The following is a 17,220-nucleotide window of genomic DNA, read 5'->3' on the forward strand; positions in this document are numbered from 1 at the left end:
GACAAATGATACATGCTCACCATGATTTGGTAAAATTCCATTGATATGTGCGTTAGGTAGGTGAAGAACTTCCACTTTGCTTAGATTAGACAAAACTTCAACAAAGAATAAAAAAGATTATTTACCAAAAATACTCATTATTGATATTTCAAACGCAAATATCAAAGTTGAAGAATGAAATATTATAGGGCAACCAAGTATGAACATACCTAGCTCAAAGCTTTGATAGTGGGGAAAGCAACTAAGGAATTGAATATTCCCTTGTCAAAATTATTGTCAGCTAAGTTCAATGTCTTCAACTTCTTTAATACATAGCAGAATTTTGTTTCCATAAAGAAAGAGTTATTGATATGTCTCCATATTATATATATATTTCCTACTATCCCGTTAAAGGATTTCAAATTTCTTATAAATTAACTTAATATTTTTTCTATAATCCATGTGAATTGGCAATATAAATTTTAAGAACTAGTAAGAAGTAAGAACTAGTAATTTAGTACTTACTCAACTAGTAAGAACTGAAAACTAAGAATCAAACCTATAATAATTGAGTTCAGAAACATGAATCATGAAACAATACTTGGAATTGAAATTAATCAAGAAAAATCATAATTAAACATTAAAAAAGTTAGATTTAGTGGCGCGATAGGCAATGAACTTAACAATCAAACTAGAAATTTGAGAAATCTGAAATTGAACTGGAATCAAATGTTTGGATCAAGTATCAAATTATTAAAATGCATTGGTGAAAATAAAAGCATATTAGAATTAGTATAAAGTGCTGAAATGTGAATTAGTGACTAAACACTACCAAACTAACTAACTGTACATTAATGTAGTATAACGATACATGAGATTCATTACACTATACTCATATAAACTTAAACATAATGTGGTTGGTTTCTCTATACAGAACTCAAACCCAAGAACCTCGTTAGTTCAAATGACTTTGACCTCTTTTATACCTCTATTTCTGCTTCCTATGATTTTGCTTCCAATGTTTCCAGCATGGTGGCAGTTAATCTCTAGTCCTCATTCTCAATCCCAAAACCACAAACCTAGTGATGAATGAATTATGTTCCTTAGATGATTGTCAATCCATTATTCCATTATGATTAGAAACTCTTGTTCATATTTGTTTAATATTCCTCTATATTTCCATACATATGTGCAACCCTAAATGAAGCTACTCTTCATTCACCACCTCAAGTTGGAAGAACTTCACATGTACAATCTGAACATGCAGAAGATGAAAATGAGGACATTTTGAAAGTGCAAAAAGAAAGACCAACAACATACAAGATCATAGTTGGTTGATGTCATTGGTATAAGACACTCTTCACATATAAATTCTTGCATTATATGTGATATTAATATTTACTGCTGAAGTTGTTTGACACAATTTTGATTTCTTCTAGATGACCAATGCAAGATGACAAGTAAACACTTAAAAACAAATGATATTTGGAATTTTTCTCAGAATGAAAGGATTGTTGTACGTTGGAATGATGAGTGTCAACCAGTTAGGGATGGTGAAGCATTGTTGAATTGATTCTTGATGAGTATTGCTAGAAACTTCAAAGCATTCCCTATTTGCTATTCTACTTGGAAGAAGATTCCTAAAGAGTACAAAGAAGACATAATTCAAAATACCATTCAAGTAAGTAATGTAAATTTTCAATTTACAATTCAATTTTTAGGTAATTGTTGTTAATTTTGATTAAAATTTGTTTTGAAGGCAAAGTTTGCAATCAATTTTGATGTTCAAATAAACTACATCTTGAAAGCACTTAATCATAAATGGAGATATGGTCGACAAGAAGTCTGGTAACAAAGAGATGATGGTGCATGTACAAGATATGAATTGATATGTGATGGCTCTAGATGGAATAAATAAAGATCATTGGACTACTTTTGTTTACTATCGACTTAATGAAAGAACAGAGGTAAAACTTATATTTCTTCTCACGAAAAAAAAGAAGGTTTGAGGCATGAGAGCTAACTAAGATTGGGACCCAAATGAGTGTTGATGGCCACAGAAAGAAATGTAGCATATGTCGTCAATTGGTTCGCAACAAAAAACAGTGCCCTTTACGTTCAAACATCATAGAACCAACAAAATCATCACAACCACAAACTTCCCAACCCATCATAAAACCAACAGAACCATCATAGCCATAAACTACCCAATCCCTTGTACCATCATAGCCACCACCAAGTACCCAATCCCTTATACCATTGATAGTGGCATATTTTACTATGAATTCAGTATTGAATTAGAGAAAATATCAACTCTTTCTCATCCTTTTTACCTTGTAAATCCTAGTTTTCATTTAGTTTAAGAAGTGGTTTCATCCTAAGCTTTAAGTAGATAAATTGATCATTAACCCCTTCATTTATACAAGTTAATTAGTTGGAAGAAGTCTCTGCATCAAATGAAGAGTGCTGGAACCAGAGAAAACAAGAAAACAGCAAAAACAGCAAAAATATGAAGAACCAGAATCTGGAAAAAGTTAGCTGGAGCGCCCTTTTTCCTGTTTTCGCGCGCTGGAGCGCGGTCTCAAGCGCGCCTGCTGCTGATTTGGCAGATTGGGTTTATTTAACCCCAAATTAGAAGGGCTTTGATATCTTTGGCATCCCAGACACAAATTCTCTCAATTGGAGCGTCCAGAGGCGAGCTAGGAGCTGTGGGAACAACCCTTCTTCATCCTTGGGTCCTCCTCCTTCTTCCATTTCCACCATTGTTGTAAGCTCAAGCTCTCCATTCATGGAGAGCTAGTTTCATTCTTGTTGGGGATTGATGTAACCACGGATCTCTTATGTAATTACAGTTGTTTTGAATGATTATATGCCTCTTTCATTGATTGTTAGTGTTTAATTCCTCTACTTAAAGCTTGTATGAGTAATTCAACCATATCATGATTTTAGGGTTTGTTTGATATTGGGAAATATTGGGTGAATCTAGAACTGGATTAAACACCTAAAGGAAATAGTATCTAGGGATAGAACTAGGACCTTTGGTTGTCTTGAATCTCAATTCTTAAAGCGGATGAACTTGTTAGGTTTTCCAAGGGATTGGAGTTTAAGAAGTAAGTCTAGGCTCTCTCTACCAAGGGATTGGGTTTGAGTAAATTAGAAGATTGACGTTGGCTAATTAATGAAGAGGAAGTGATTTTCTATACATAAGAGTGAAGTAGGTGAAATCAACCCCCAACAATACCATTCCATATCATTTCTAATCTTTCATTTCTTAAGTGTTTGCATTATCAAAGATCACTTTTACCCTTTATGTTTTATCTTTAATTTAATTGCATGAAAATCCCAAAAACATGGAATCATTCTTTACTCTAAATTAGTTAGATATTATACGATTGTCTAGGACACGAGTCTCTTGGGAAACGATATTCGGTCTTACCGGTTTTATTACTTGAACGATTTGGTACACTTGCCAAAGTCTCAACAACCATCATAGCCACCAAGTCCCTAATGTCCTCCCCAATCCCCTCTAACATCACAGGCAACATGTCCCTAATCCCCTCACCCACCACAACCAACTCAAGAATCCATCTAGATTTAACTCCACCAATGAGAAGGAAAAAGTTAGATGTTAGAAGAAAAGCTCCTTAGATGTCAATTTATTTACTTTCATTGGAAAAATTTGGATGTATTATGTACTAATATTAAGCACTTTAATTATGTACTTTGATAGTGATGTATGTTTGATCAACTTCAATTAAGTACTTTGTTGGTGTATATGTACTTTTTTAAGCACTTACATTAAATGTACTGATATTATGTTATTATGTGGTCATCTTATGTTAACACTTCTATTACTACATTCTGTCAAGTATCTTCATATGTATCATAAACATATACAATAGGGACCACATTGCTACCTTTTTTAATCATAAGGGGGACCACATTTCACATTTCAAAACTAAAAGGGGGACTAAAACAAACAGTCTCACATGAAACCAGATTATTCATTTGAACTCATTACAATAGACACTCATACATCATCCATTACATGAACAAAACATGAAGCTAAACACCTCAACCTAAACATTCACCTTCACATTTTCCTTAACATTACATGAACAAAACATACAATCACATTGCCTAGCTACCAACATCAACCTAAACACAACCACAATTTAACAATGTTCAACGCAATAAGAACACACAACTCCAATTAACAACTTTATCCTTTTCTGCAATTCTTTGACTAAACTTTTCATATCACATATCCTCCTTCTTTGCTTGACAATTGTACCATCTCTTTCATCAGCATTGTCTTTAGAACACCAATTGAAAAAGTTACAGGACATCCCAATTGAAGATCCACCCTGCTATTCACCAAATTAGGCACCAAAATTGGTTCAAAGTCAGGGAATGTATCAACACATAAAGTGACTAGGGTATTCATAAAACCTTGTAATGATGACATCCACAAAATTTTCTGTCAGCATTCTTTGCAATTCTGAAAACTTTGGTTACATCACTATCACTATAGTAGCAAATAAATATCGCACCTCCTTTCGAACCACCACCATGTGAGGAATGCGAAAGTCATTTGCCCCATGACTTCAAACACGAAGAACAACTTTGTGAAGAAACCATTCATAACCCTAACCCTTTGCTTTTAACTTTCGGAAGAATAACTTTCCTCACTTCAGGGACGAACTTGCACGAACCCTAACCATTTGCTTTTAACCAATTACTTCAATTTTCACAATTCCACACATGTTGCCAAGTCATTTCAACTCAGCCTGTCACGTGTTGAATAAGTGTTCAAGTCATTCAATTTTCGCTAGGGGACAACTTTGTCATTAGTGTTTTTAATGCCATAAGAAAAAAAGACTAACGTGAACTGTTTTTACAAAATATGGGACGTTTGTGAACTTTTCAGTAAAGGTAGGACCAATTTGAACATACCTAAGAAATCGAGGGACCAAAACAAGTATTAAGCCTTTTTTATTTATTAAATTTTTTGTTCTTTATCTTGTAATAGAGAGAGCCACCGTAAGGTCAGAACGAAGCAAGCTCCGCTTCTATCGCCATCCATCGTGACACAAACGAACCAGAACACTTGTGGACCCAAAATCATGCCATAACCTGCATCTTCTCCGTCGCGCACCACCAAGCTGCATAGATGAACTAGAGACCACCCAAAACACTATTAGCAACCACAAATGAGAACCCAGAATTGCGAGAAAACAAAACCCTAAGAAATTCCCAAAACGCAAGATAAAAAAAAACCCCAAAACATAATTCGAAAATCTAGAAAACAAGAACAAAGACCCCAATTCGAAAATGAAACACTGAAATACCTAATTCAGATTTCTAAAGTCGTGAGATCAGAAACTCAAAAATAGAACCCCAATTTGGAGCCCTAAAACGAACCATGAAGCCCCTCCCATTCTTTGCTACCACGAAGACGCAGGATGATGTAGGCCCCCGTCGCCCCTCCAAGCACAAGGGTTTGTCCACAAGAAAGAACTTAAAGGTGGGAAAAATGAAAATATTTAGGATTCTTGAAAGGAAATCAGGCATTTGGAGAAATTAATTAGGGTTTAATTGTAATGCACCCAATTAGGATTTAGAAATAAGGCTTAAATGCTTAGTACCCGGTTAAGATGAAAGTGAATTTCTGTTTAGTAAGGCTTAAATGCACCGTCATGTTAAGATGTGAATTTCTGTTTAGTACCCGGTTTTAAAAATGAAGACATTGAGTCCCTATGTTATGAAAAATGTATGAACAATGTCATGTCTGTTAAGTTGACAGCAACAACATTAAATTCATGTTGATGTGACTGTACTTTTTCTCTTCTCTCTTATGTTGTCCAACTTTTTCTCTCTCTTGTTTAGTGTTTTCTTTGATGATTTATTGAACTTGTTCTTTCTTTGTGGACCTTATTCATATATTTTTCATAACATAGGACCCAATGTCTTCATTTTTAAAACTAGGTACTAAACAAAAATTCACCTCTTAACATGGAGACGAAGTAAGCATTTAAGCCTAGAAATAATTAAAAATTAATATTTAACACTAATGGTAATTGTCACGTTACATCTTGCTATATATTTAAAAATAGACACCTCCTTAAATATTGGCTAAGACGAATATTATGTCGTTAGCGATTTAAACACCATCAACAAAAAAGATTAAATTGAACAATTTTTACTACCATTTTGAACGAAAAAATGTAAGGACTATTTTAAATGAACCAAAAACCACCCAAAACACGATTAACAACCACCAATGAGAGCCCAAAATTGCAAGAAATTCCCAAAACGGAAGATTAAATTGTTAGAGCAGGAATCTCAAAATCCAATTTGAAAATCTGGAAAACAAGAACAAAGACCCTAATTCAAAAACGAAACACTGAAATCCCAAAGTCGTGGATCAGAGTCCTAAAACGAATCACAAAGCCTCTCCCATTTTTTGTCTCCGTGAAGACACTGGATAATGTAAGCTCTTGTTGCCTCTCCCAACATAAGAGTTTATCCGTGAGAAAGCACCTAAAATGGAAAAAACGAAAATAATTAGGATTCTGGAAAGGAAATCAGACATTTAGAAAAAATTAATTAGGATTTAAGTGTAATGCATCAATTAAAATTTAAAAATAATTAATAATTAACATTTATCACTATTGGTAATTGTCACTTCACATTTTATTTTATATTTCAAAATAAATAATTTATTGAACGCAAGAACGTATGAAAATTATTTTAAATAAAACTAACTAATACAGAACCAAAATAATATTAAATTTTATAAATTTAATAATATAAAAACGCTGTGTTTCACGTTGAAAGGTTGAGAACTTTTATAAATTTAATAATATAAGTAAAATAGCTAAATTTTATAAAAAAATGAAAATTTTATTAAGTATTTTTATAATTAAACTGATAAAGATGGGATCCACCATTTATATTTTTATAATTAACTTAAGACGTCTATAGGTCTATACACGACTACGACATGTATACGTGTATGACCTGTCTTATAGACACGCCTATGAAAATCACGTGGCACTGATTTTTAATAATTAAACTAAGACAAATAAGTAAATTAAGACACGAATTTTGTACTATAAATATATGTGATACAGTAGTCTAAGTGTCTACGTTTATGATTACTCTGTACCTTAGCCCTTCTGACTTATTTCCAATAATGGAGCAATTTTCGTTTTCTTTCTTAAAAGCAATAGTATGTCTGGTGGTGAGCGTGATCGGTGTTGTGATTCCGTTATGGGCGGTGAAGATGGTGTACACGTTGTGGCTTTGGCCTAAGGCGTTCGAGAAACTTCTGAGAGCACAAGGTCTTCGTGGTGACCCATACTCCCTACTTTTCACCTCCAATCAAAACCCTGCTCCACAAAACAACCCTCAATTGCAATCTTTTGTTGTCTCCGACGATGTTGCTCCTCGCTTGTCCTTGCGGCCTAACAACACTGTTGCCAAATACGGTTCACTTTTTCTACCTCCTCAAAATTTGTTGCTATACATAAATGTTAGGTCTACCGAGTTTGGGCATGAAAGTGATGTTTTTCGGTGATTCTTCCTGCATCATTCAATGTTCTTGTTACAACATTTTTCTTATTTTAGTTTTTGAAATTTCTAAAACAAAACCAGAGATATTCCTCCTTTAAATTTATTAGTTATACCATTATTCTCCTCTCCTCGCGAAATAAAATTTTTGGATCTGAAAAAGAGTCAGAAGAAATGGTTGGATCCTCTTATTTTGATTTCTCGAATGGAGAGATCTATGAATTGGGATCCTAATGTATATAGATACAAATGCTCCAATGGGAGCAAGAATTTCCAGGAACATTTGGACTATTTCATTTCTGAGCAGAATAGCCGTTTTCAAGTAGTGTTCGATCGATTACATATTAATCGATGAGGTTATCGACAAAAAAGATTTGTCTAAAAGTTGTTAAAGCAAAGCCGTTTTAGCAATTGCTGATAAGTGAATTATGTGCAGGCAAGAATTCGTTTTTTTGGGAAGGCACAACACCAAAGGTCATCATCACTGATCCAAATCAAATTAAAAAAGTCTTCAATAACATTCATGATTTCCAGAAACAAAATATAAGTGGCATTGCCAAGTTCTTGGTCACTGGTCTGATAAATTCCGAGGGTGATAAGTGGATTCAACATAGAAAGATTATCAACCCTGCATTCCACGTGGAAAAATTGAAAGTAAGTTTATTACTTTAATTTATAAATAAACAATCTTTTCACAGCATTACCTAATTATTAATCGAGATGTACAAAAAGTATGTATACTTTTATAATGAATTTAACCAGTATCCTTGTTGTTTGGATATGAAGACTTTTGAGATAAAATATTGTTCTCTTTTAAAATATTTGCAGAACATGCTACCAGCATTTTCCCAAAGTTGTCATGATGTGATTAGCGAGTGGAAGGGAATGTTGTCATCAGATGGAAAATGTGAGATTGATGTTTCGCCTTTCATTCAGAATTTGAGTCGTGATGTAATTTCTAGAACGGCTTTCGGAAGCAGCTATGCAGAAGGAAAAAAGATATTTCAGCTTCTCAGAATTCAGGGGTACCTTGTCATGACTGCAAAGTACTCTAACACACCAATATTGCGGTAATACCACATTGATTCGTTGTAACATGTGATTACTAAATTATGCATGTTTTAATTTTATTGAAACTCAACTCACCGTGAAGTTCTTCAAACCTTAGAGAATCACCCTAAAAGCTAGATATTGTAGACAGAGATTAAGCTCTCCATACACCAAATCACTGCTATAGTGATGATGACAAATAATTATGAATTACATACAGATTTTGATATAGGGAATATTTGATATATGTTTGAAAAAATGTTTGAAATTCAAGAAATGAGGCATACCTGACTTATACAAGAACTAATAATGTTACTTCTAGGAAATTGACCTTTATTAATTCAACATGTTTCTAGGCATTTACCGACACCTAACAAAATGAAGATGAGAGCAGTTGATAAAGAAATGAAAAATTCAATTGGGAATATCATAAAAAAACGAGAGAAAGCCATGAAGAAGGGTGAATCCAACAATAAAGATTTATTAGGCATGCTTTTAGAATCAAATCAAATGGAAATCCAGGGAAATGGAAACCGTAAGAGTGTTGGAATGACTATTGAAGAAGTAATTAGTCAGTGCAAGTTATTCTACCTAGCAGGACAAGACACCACTTCATCTTTGCTGGTTTGGACATTGATCATGTTGAGTAGGTATCCTGAATGGCAAAATCGAGCAAGGGAGGAAGTTCTTCATGTTTTTGGAAAACAAAATCCAAACATTGATGGGTTAAGTCAGCTCAAAACTGTATGTATCGCACGATTTCATTTATCTTTATTAAAAATGAAAAATTTATTATCTTTATTAAAAATGAATTTCATGCTAACATGTGCCAAAATGTTTCTTCCGTAGATGACCATGATTCTGTATGAAGTTCTGAGGTTATTCCCTCCCACTGTTTTCCACAATCGCAGACTCCAGAAGGATATGAAACTTGGAAACCTGTCACTACCTGCAGGAGTAAATGTTACCTTGCCAATTTTTTTACTTCACCAGGATGTTGATATATGGGGTAATGATGCAATGGAGTTCAAACCAGAAAGATTCTCTGAAGGGGTTGCAAAGGCAACAAAAGGCCAAGTTGTATTTTACCCATTTGGATGGGGTCCTAGAATTTGCATTGGCCAAAACTTTGCCTTGTTGGAAGCCAAGGTTGTGTTGTCATTGTTTCTGCAGAATTTCTCATTCGAGCTTTCTCCTGTTTATGTGCATGCTCCTGCAGTTATGCTTAGTTTGCAACCAAAACACGGTGCGCCACTTATTTTGCAAACCCTATGATAATTGATCATATTCTGAACCAAAAAGGGTCATGGTTTTAGATCTACAAAATTGTCTCACTGGTATAAGACTATGCATGTCACACTACAAAAAAGTAGGGCATTACCGAAGGTCAGAAGCCCTCGGAAATTGCCAAAAGCCGTCGATAATGGATGCTTACCGAAGGCCTATCGACGGCCAAAAATCCTTCGGTAAATCCCTTGTCGCTAACCATTACCGAGGGCTTTCGGCCTTCGGTAATTACCGAGGGCCAGAAGCCTTCGGTAATTACCGAAGGGCCAAAGCCTTCGGTAAATACCGAAGGGCGAAAGCCTTCGGTAATTACCGAAGGCCGAAAGCCCTCGGAAATTACCGAAGGGCAGAAGCCCTCGGTAATGAGCATTCGAGGGTATTTACCGAAGGGCGGAAGCCTTCGGTAATGGGCAGACGAGGGCATTTACTGAAGGGCAAAAGCCTTCAGTAAAATGCAGAGCAGGTTTCAGAGAAATGGTTTTCCCTCTACAACCCAGACCTGTATAACAAATTTCATTTACAAACAGACCTGCATAACAGTTTTCAAACACATACAAACATGCATAATGTGCATCTCAAAGATCCAATCAATGATCAATATCCAAGGCACATCAAATAATCCACAGGACATTCATTAATGTATAAATAATGTATTTATAGTTCAAACATAAAACAATGTAACACAAGGATGTTGTAACATCCAAAGTCTGTAAGTACATCTAACATTGAAATGATATCAACTCAAAATGTTCTAATATCCAAATGTTTGTCTAACAAGTAATAAGAAAATGAAACCTAATAATGTACATAACTATCATCAGAATGATTTTCATCATCCTGCTCCTCTATTGATGGCTGGACTGGTGTGGGTTGGACTGATGAGGGTTGGACTGATGAGGGTTGGACTGATGAGGGTTGGACTGAAGTGGGCTGCTGAGTGGCAGCAGGTGATGAGGACGGTCGTGATTGGGTGGGATGTACGTCCTATGAGGTTTGAGGCAAGACAGTCATGACCAGGGCCTTAAAATTTTTAAACTCTGCTCTGAGATCAGTGAGCTCCTGGTCACGTTGATGGAGTTCCTGCCTGAGTTGAAGAACCTCGTCAGGAGTACTGGTGGAAGAAGAAGGCTGGTGCTTCAGAGTACCTCCTCTGGATGTTGTATAGTTTGCAGCAAGCTGTCCCGCACCATACACTCGTCCCTTTTTCTTCCCACCAACGGTGTCGATCCAGCACTGCGTCCTACGGATGTCATCATCTGCATTACTGGTAGCATCCGGTGTAGGAGCTGACTCATGTTCAGATCTAACCTGTGAAAGTCTCGTAGAAAAGTCTTCCTGTTGAAACATTAAAAGCAATGTCAGGGAACGATAATATAACATAAATGAACAATTAATAATAGTGTTATTTGCTTACATGAGTCTTCCGAGATCTTTCATCAACAAATTGATTAGTTCCCTTCCGAACATGAGTCTGTGCAAAGACCTCCTCAACATGGACCGCCCGTCCTAGAGCCTGTGCCTGTAACATAATTAAGAATTACAAGCGTACATATGAAATACAATATACATAACTTATTGAAGAAAGAAAAAGTTATGTAATGAGATTATACCATACGAATGGCATGCTCATGAATGGTGATCGACCCACCAGTATGCAGGGTGCCACCCCTTTCAGACGCTCTGTTCCGCTGGGCTTTGGCACACTTATTGCGGAACTCTACTGTATTCCAATGGGCCAGTAAAGAGTTCCAAATGTGCTCACCCAGCCAGTTAGGGCGCTGTCCTGCATTCCGGGCATCCCTAAACATCTCTGACAGCCGATGAGATGCTTTCATGTGGAAATTTCTGTGTATCTGAGTTTCATGTTCAGGTTTCCACTGCACCTTCATCTGTAACATTAAAGAGAACAAACATTGATTACAGAACATACTAAAATAAGACGGACATTAGTGTAATAGATTGCTGACCTGAAAGCGCTGCCAGAATGGCTTTCTGTCGTCATGAGGTATTGCTCCCCAAGTAGGCCATGGAGTTAAAAACTGTTGCTTTATTGAACGTGTGATGGCCTGGGAAGCAACCCTAGATGGAATAAACCTGCATAACAAAACTCATTTCAATTACAATATGGTTTAAACATCAAATGATATCAACAGATTATAAACTTACCCTTTACCATAGGGCTCAATCCATGGTCGATCATGGAGGGGCGGGTCAAGATCTTCATCATCACCACTTGAATCTGGATCTCCAAGTGGTGTGACAGTCTCAGAAGGAGGTACAGAAGATGAGGAAGGTATAGAAGTAGGGTCAGGGAGAGGAGTGGGGGTAATAACAATAAGGGGAGGAGTGGGGGTGGCAATAAGAGGAGGAGGAAGAGGGTCTGCTGCAGGGGTTGTAGAAGCGTGTGCTGCAGGAGGAGGAGAAGGGTCTACTGCAGTGGTAGTAGAAGGGTGTACTGCACGAGGAGGAGGAGTAGGGTCTACTGCTGGTGTAGGAGTCTGTATACTAGGGGTAGGAGGAGGCCCCACAGATGATGAACTACCGGGAGCAGGGGTAGGTAGTCTAGCAGGCACCCTAAGTACATACTTTGGTGCCTGCCGTTTCCTCTCTGTAGGCCTTGCTACCCCTTTTCCTTTATCAGGACGCTCTGAACCTTGTCCTGTCATTACTGCATTGAAATGGTTACAAACAAAGCGAATAAATATAAATAAATAAAGAAGGATGAATTGTTTTCAAAGTCAATGTACTAGTAATTGCATACAACTTAAAGATGGTATTTTAGATAATGGTAATGAAATGATAGTCCAATTTGCTACAATAGATGTTCAACATTCAATCATCGTCATCATGATCATCATCTTCATCTTCATCTTCATCTTCATCATCGTCTTCTTCTTCTTGTTCTTCTTCTTCATCGTCATCATCATCATCATCTTCTTGTTCTTCTTCTTCTTCTTCTTCTTCTTCTTCTTCTTCTTCCTCTTGTTCTTCATCACCTTGTACTGTTGCTTCTAATTCATCTCCATCACCATCAGGGTCGACCAATGCGGTTATACGTTCAACTTCGATAATTTCTTGTGGTTGTGACATTTGGTCAAGTTGGTAGGCTACATCTTCCTCAACTTCATTTGAGTCTATGCGACCTCTAGGCTTCGTTTGTATTGCTACGGCCCAACCACGCTTGTCAATATTGCGAAATGGTGGATATGGCACATAATAAACCTGTCTCACATTAGATGGTAGAATGAAAGGATCAAAAGGCCCATATCTTAATCTCTGGTTCAGTTCGACAATATTAAAGCGTGGATCGACTCTAGTACCAGCTCTAGAAGGATCAAACCATTTACAATAGAAGAGTACCACTCTGTTTGAAGAAGTAGTGCTGTTGTACTCTAACTCATATATTTTATGAATGATGCCGTAGAAATCATCATAAGACCCCTCTGTTAGGCCCTTGACATACACACCACAATTTGATGTTTTCTTTCCTTTAGACCATTCATGTGTATGGAATTTGTAACCATTGATGAAGTAAGTGTGCCATTCTTTGACACATCTCATTGGCCAATTGGAGAGATGTCTTAACTCTTGAACCGTGGGAGTTAATGCCTGATTAAAAACCTACAAAGGTAGTAACAAAATTATAAAAGCAATAGTCAAATTAACCTTGCTCTAAACGTAGGAAAAACTACGGACCTGATTTCTAAACCAATGCGGAAACTCTGAGTGTATTCTAGCAGAAGTATTTCCTTCTGCGACTTGCTCAGCCACAACAAATGAGCTGGTACAAATGAAATTCATTAGTGTATAACAATTAAACCGTTTGAAAGATTAGAGATGGATGATGACATACTCAAGGTACGGCTTTACTTCACTGCAATTGATCAAGACATGGACATGAGCAGAGTTGAATTCAGCATCAGTTAACCAGTGAGTGAATTCTTTCCCTGCGTGACGGCCTGATTGTCGGAAAACTGATAATGCACCTTCACGTGGTTCAACTTGCCATTGCATTTCATTTCTGACATGAGTGGGAGACAACATGAAGTTCTTGAAATAATGTGAACAAAAATAAGTTGTCTCTCTGTGCAAGTAAGCTGCATATATTGAGCCTTCCACTCTAGCTTTATTTTTAACTGACCGTTTGGATTTTCCCATAAACCTTTCAAAGGGATACATCCACCTGTACTGCACGGGTCCCCCAAGCCAAGCTTCATATGCAAGATGAATTGGAATGTGCTCCATTGAATCAAAGAATGCAGGAGGGAATATTCTTTCCAATTTGCAGAGAATAATCGGGATATTTTCATCCATCTTTTTAAGGGAATCTTCCTTTAGTGTCGTGCAACACAAATCTTTAAAGAAGCTACTGATTTCTATCAGTGGATGTAACACGTGCATTGGTAAACAACTGAATGCAAGAGGGAGGAAAGTCTCCATGAATACATGACAATCATGACTCTTCAACCCTTGAATAGTACCGTTCTGAACATTGGCACATCTGGACAAGTTAGAAGCATATCCATCTGGCATTCTAAGCTCATTGATCCATCCACACACTATTCTTGTCTCCTCTTTTGACATGGTGTAATTTGCTTTTGGTTTAAATAATCGGCCGTTACCTTGTGCCTTCAACTCTAAGTCTTTTCGTCCACAATACAAAGGTAAATCTTTTCTTGCTTTCTCATTATCTTTTGTCTTGCCTTTAACATCCATAACTGTGTTGAAGACATTGCCAAAGAAATTTTTTTCTGTGTGCATGACATCGATGTTGTGTCTTAGCAAGTTGTCCTTCCAATAGGGAAGTTCCCAGAATATGCTTCTTTTAGTCCAATTATGCCATTCCCCAAACCCTTCTAGCCTATTCTGACCAGATTCAGTCACTTTTGGATAGTCTTTCACTCTTCTCCACACGTGTGATCCAGTCAACTTTGGCGGGGGCATATCCGTTTCAACTTGTCCTTTGCGAAATGCCTTTTTGTTTCTTCTAAAGGGGTGATCAATGGGCAAGAACCGTCGATGGCAGTCAAACCAACTACTTTTCCGGCCATGACTCAATTGGAATGACTTTGTATGTTCCATGCAATGTGGACAAGCTAATCGACCATGTGTGCTCCAACCAGATAACATGCCGTACGCTGGGAAGTCATTAATAGTCCACATCAAGGCTGCCCTCATAAGGAAATTTTGCCTCCTTGAAACGTCATACGTCCAAACACCATTCCACAACTTCTTCAAATCATCAATCAAAGGCTCCAAGTAAACATCAATCAATGATTTGGGATTAGATGGACCTGGTATTATACACGATAAAAACATGTAAGGCTTTGTCATACACATCTCAGGTGGTAGATTGTATGGGGTAACTATCACGGGCCAGCATGAATACGGTGATGCAGACGCCTGAATGTACGGGGTAAACCCATCAGAGCATAGACCAAGTCTGACGTTACGTGGTTCACTAGCAAAGGATGGATGTTTACGATTGAAGTGCTTCCAAGCTTCACCATCAGAAGGATGACGCAAAAATCCCGGAGTTTTATTACCATCATGCCATGTCATGTGTACTGATGTTTGCATTGAAGTAAACAATCTTTGTAATCTTGGAATTATAGGCAAGTAGAACATGAACTTTAATGGAATTGGTCTTTTTTGCCTCCGTCCAGCATGCATTGTCTGATATCAAGGTGAGCCACAAAACTTGCATTCAACCAACAATGCATCGTTTTTGCCACTGTCATTGTCATAGAATAACATACATCCATTAACACAACAATCAATCTTCTTCACATCCAATCCCAACTTTGAAACACATTTTTTGGCTTGGTAATAGTTCTTCGGCATGAAATTGTTTGGTGGTGTCAAATCTAACATCAATTTTGTATAGAAGTCCACTACTTGAATGAGAACGTTCCAATTAGATTTGCCAGCCATGAGTCTAATGCACACTGACAATTTTAACTCAGATGAACCTTCAAATACAGGTAGATTTGCCTCTGTCAGTAAATTGTAAAACCTCTGCGTCGTTTCATTTGGAGGCTCTTCATCATGACTATCGTCTGCTTCTGCAGCATGGTGACGAAGAGCATGGTCGACCATCTCTTGCATGTAGGCAAATTGATCTATCTCACATGTATGTACAACAGTATTCGAACCTGATGCAATCCGCTCTTCAGCTGCGATGGAGGTCGATGGCATTTCTTCACCATGAAATGTCCAGACCGTGTAATTAGGCATGAACCCTTTTTGGTAAAGGTGAACTTTGACGACTTCATCTTTCAGAATGCTTGTACATTCGCACTTGATGCATGGACATCGAATCCCTCCATCAAGGGCATAATATTGATATCGTCGGACCGTCTCCACGAACTCTTCAACTCCGATGACAAAAGATTCCTTCAAACCTCTCCTTCCACTATAACAACGGTCGTACATCCATCCACGATGGTTGAGAAAATGGGCCATGTTCTGTGACAAGCCAAACAAATTAAAACTTAGCCAAACAGCAACATTTCATGTGACATAAGTAATAAACCTATTACTACTCCAGTCGAACATGGACGGCAATTTCAACACTATGGTCATAGGCATTCAATAAGGGCATGCAAAGAGAAGTCCTCGGTATTGAAATGCCTTAGACATACTAAGGGGGGCTCTGTATTAAAGTTGGAGGAAACAACTTATTACAACAAAAGTTCTCTTCTCTAGAGTACTTTGTAATAATTTCTAGTTTCTAAGTGTTTAGTGTATTTTTACCCTTCTCATTGATTTGAGAATGTGTGTAGTACCATAGGTACTTAAATGACTACTCCACTTAATGAAGTTATAGGCTAAGAAATGAAATACAAGGTAAATGAACATACCATATACACATCAACATAATTTAGACAATCAAATATCTATAAAAGCATGGATATATACAACAATTTAACCATGGATGTCTTTAAGCAGTTTGCAAATTCAAACAATTGTAGTGCACTTTATGAAGTTCTTTTGAAGAAGAAAAAGTTGTAGTGGGTGTCTATTTTCGTGCAGCAGGGATGTTGTGCTATTTGGCAGTTTATAAAGGTTGTAATTGTTGTATTAAACTTGTTACAGCATTGAAAATGAAGCCACATTGAAAATCCAGCCACATTATATACAAATTACAGAAAGAAGACCCTTGAAAAGCTTATCTGTTATATACAAATTATAAAAATCTGCACTTATCTGTTATGCAGAGGATTAGGACCAGTGTAGATTAGGTGCAGATGGTGCATGAAAAGCTTAAAATTGACCAATTGAAGTCAGAATTTGGAGCTGTCCTTCTACATCTCTGGTCCAGTTTTT

At 36.9% G+C, this 17,220-nt stretch overlaps 1 protein-coding gene across 3 annotated transcripts; it reads left to right on the forward strand.

Annotated features, from left to right (window-relative positions):
* Positions 1 to 7,128: 7,128 nt before the first annotated feature.
* LOC108338792 (11-oxo-beta-amyrin 30-oxidase) lies at positions 7,129 to 9,930 on the forward strand. Of its 3 annotated transcripts, none has more exons than XM_017575819.2 (5): positions 7,129 to 7,472; positions 7,991 to 8,208; positions 8,383 to 8,624; positions 8,961 to 9,348; positions 9,454 to 9,930. In XM_017575819.2, the coding sequence occupies exons 1-5, from the start codon at positions 7,136 to 7,138 to the stop codon at positions 9,877 to 9,879; spliced, it is 1,611 nt and encodes a 536-aa protein (XP_017431308.2). In that variant the 5' UTR covers positions 7,129 to 7,135; the 3' UTR covers positions 9,880 to 9,930. The 3 variants fall into 3 exon arrangements, with proteins under 3 accessions (XP_017431308.2, XP_052733353.1, XP_017431310.2); XM_052877393.1 differs by having other exon boundaries at positions 9,255 to 9,348; XM_017575821.2 differs by having other exon boundaries at positions 7,433 to 7,557.
* Positions 9,931 to 17,220: the final 7,290 nt, after the last annotated feature.

Source organism: Vigna angularis, chromosome 5, assembly GCF_016808095.1.
Source record: "Vigna angularis cultivar LongXiaoDou No.4 chromosome 5, ASM1680809v1, whole genome shotgun sequence".
Classification (NCBI taxonomy): domain Eukaryota; kingdom Viridiplantae; phylum Streptophyta; class Magnoliopsida; order Fabales; family Fabaceae; genus Vigna; species Vigna angularis.

Excerpts from the sequence above, each read along its gene's own strand:
- LOC108338792 (XM_017575819.2), top strand. The coding sequence starts at position 7,136 with ATGATTACTCTGTACCTTAGCCCTTCTGACTTATTTCCAATAATGGAG. Across the intron at positions 7,473-7,990 it reads CAACACTGTTGCCAAATACG|GCAAGAATTCGTTTTTTTGG; the intron begins GTTCACTTTTTC and ends AATTATGTGCAG. Across the intron at positions 9,349-9,453 it reads GGTTAAGTCAGCTCAAAACT|ATGACCATGATTCTGTATGA; the intron begins GTATGTATCGCA and ends TTTCTTCCGTAG.